The sequence below is a fragment of the Crocuta crocuta genome, unplaced genomic scaffold (assembly GCF_008692635.1).
Source record: "Crocuta crocuta isolate KB4526 unplaced genomic scaffold, BGI_CrCroc_1.0 scaffold944, whole genome shotgun sequence".
NCBI lineage: Eukaryota > Metazoa > Chordata > Mammalia > Carnivora > Hyaenidae > Crocuta > Crocuta crocuta.
The window spans coordinates 517,783-518,715 of record NW_027528243.1 but is presented as its reverse complement, the minus strand read 5'-3'; the positions used below and the strand labels follow the sequence as shown (position 1 = coordinate 518,715).

General features: G+C 54.6%; 1 protein-coding gene across 1 annotated transcript in view; it reads left to right on the top strand.

Moving 5' to 3' along the window:
* Position 1: 1 nt before the first annotated feature.
* The window catches only part of SLC25A43 (solute carrier family 25 member 43), a gene marked incomplete at its 5' end in the record, with an annotated part of 33,201 nt that continues 32,269 nt past the window's right edge, over positions 2 to 933 (top strand). Inside the window, one exon of the mRNA XM_077753067.1 lies at positions 2 to 152. Coding sequence (XP_077609193.1) covers positions 2 to 152 — 151 coding nt within the window. The remainder of the gene's footprint in view (positions 153 to 933) is intronic.

Genomic DNA, 933 nt, shown 5'->3' with positions numbered 1-933 from the left:
TGTACCCCACCCTACAGACCTCATCAAAACCCGGCTGACCGTGCAGAACCTGCTGGAACCATCTTACAGAGGGATCGTCCATGCTTTCTCTACTGTTTACCATCAGGAAGGGTTCCTGGCCCTTTATCGAGGGGTTTCCCTTACTGTTCTAGGTAAGATGGAACTTTTCACCTTGTCTAAGAAAAGGCTGTGCTCTTTGGTATATACGAATGTACCGCCTTTGTTTGTAACCAGTTAAATGCAGTGTTTTGAGGTCGAGGTCACAATGGATTCAACCCGTATAGCGCCACTTAGCTTCGCTCTATCCCATACCATCCCCCTCACTCCCACCTTCGGCCTGTCACACCCCAGGGAGGGGCCTTGGCATGCACGCGTGCACACACACGACCAGGGCGAGCAACTGTAGCTTCTGTGGTCTTGGGTACCTTTGCCCAGCGCCACCCATGCCCGAGTCCCCCAGGCCTCCCAGTTGCCAAACGGAGCCGACTTTCACCCATTATCTGACTTTTGTTGCAGTGTTTGATGGGGCCGGCCACCCCTTCTTCTGGAAGCTTGGCTTCCAGGACCCTGCCGTCTTCCGGGGGTCTTCACCACCTCTCTGGCTCATCTGACACTCTCCCCCGGGGCTCCTTCCTTACCTTTCTTTCCACCCTCCATGCCCTCCCCAGGTGGCCTCAGCTAAGCTAGTGGCTTAAAAGAGCATCATGATACCCAAATGACCCCCAGCCTCACCTCTGTAATCACAGCGACTAACATTTCCTGGCGCTTGCTCTGCACCGGGCACTGTGAGGAATGCGTTGCGTACCGTTCCTCGTTTCAGCCTCAGTTTATGGACCAGGAACTAGATGCTCCAGGAAACTCAGGGACTTGCCCAGGATCGTATAGACAGAAGGTGGAAGAACCTAGCGATGTAACCCCAGAGCCCCCCGTGTA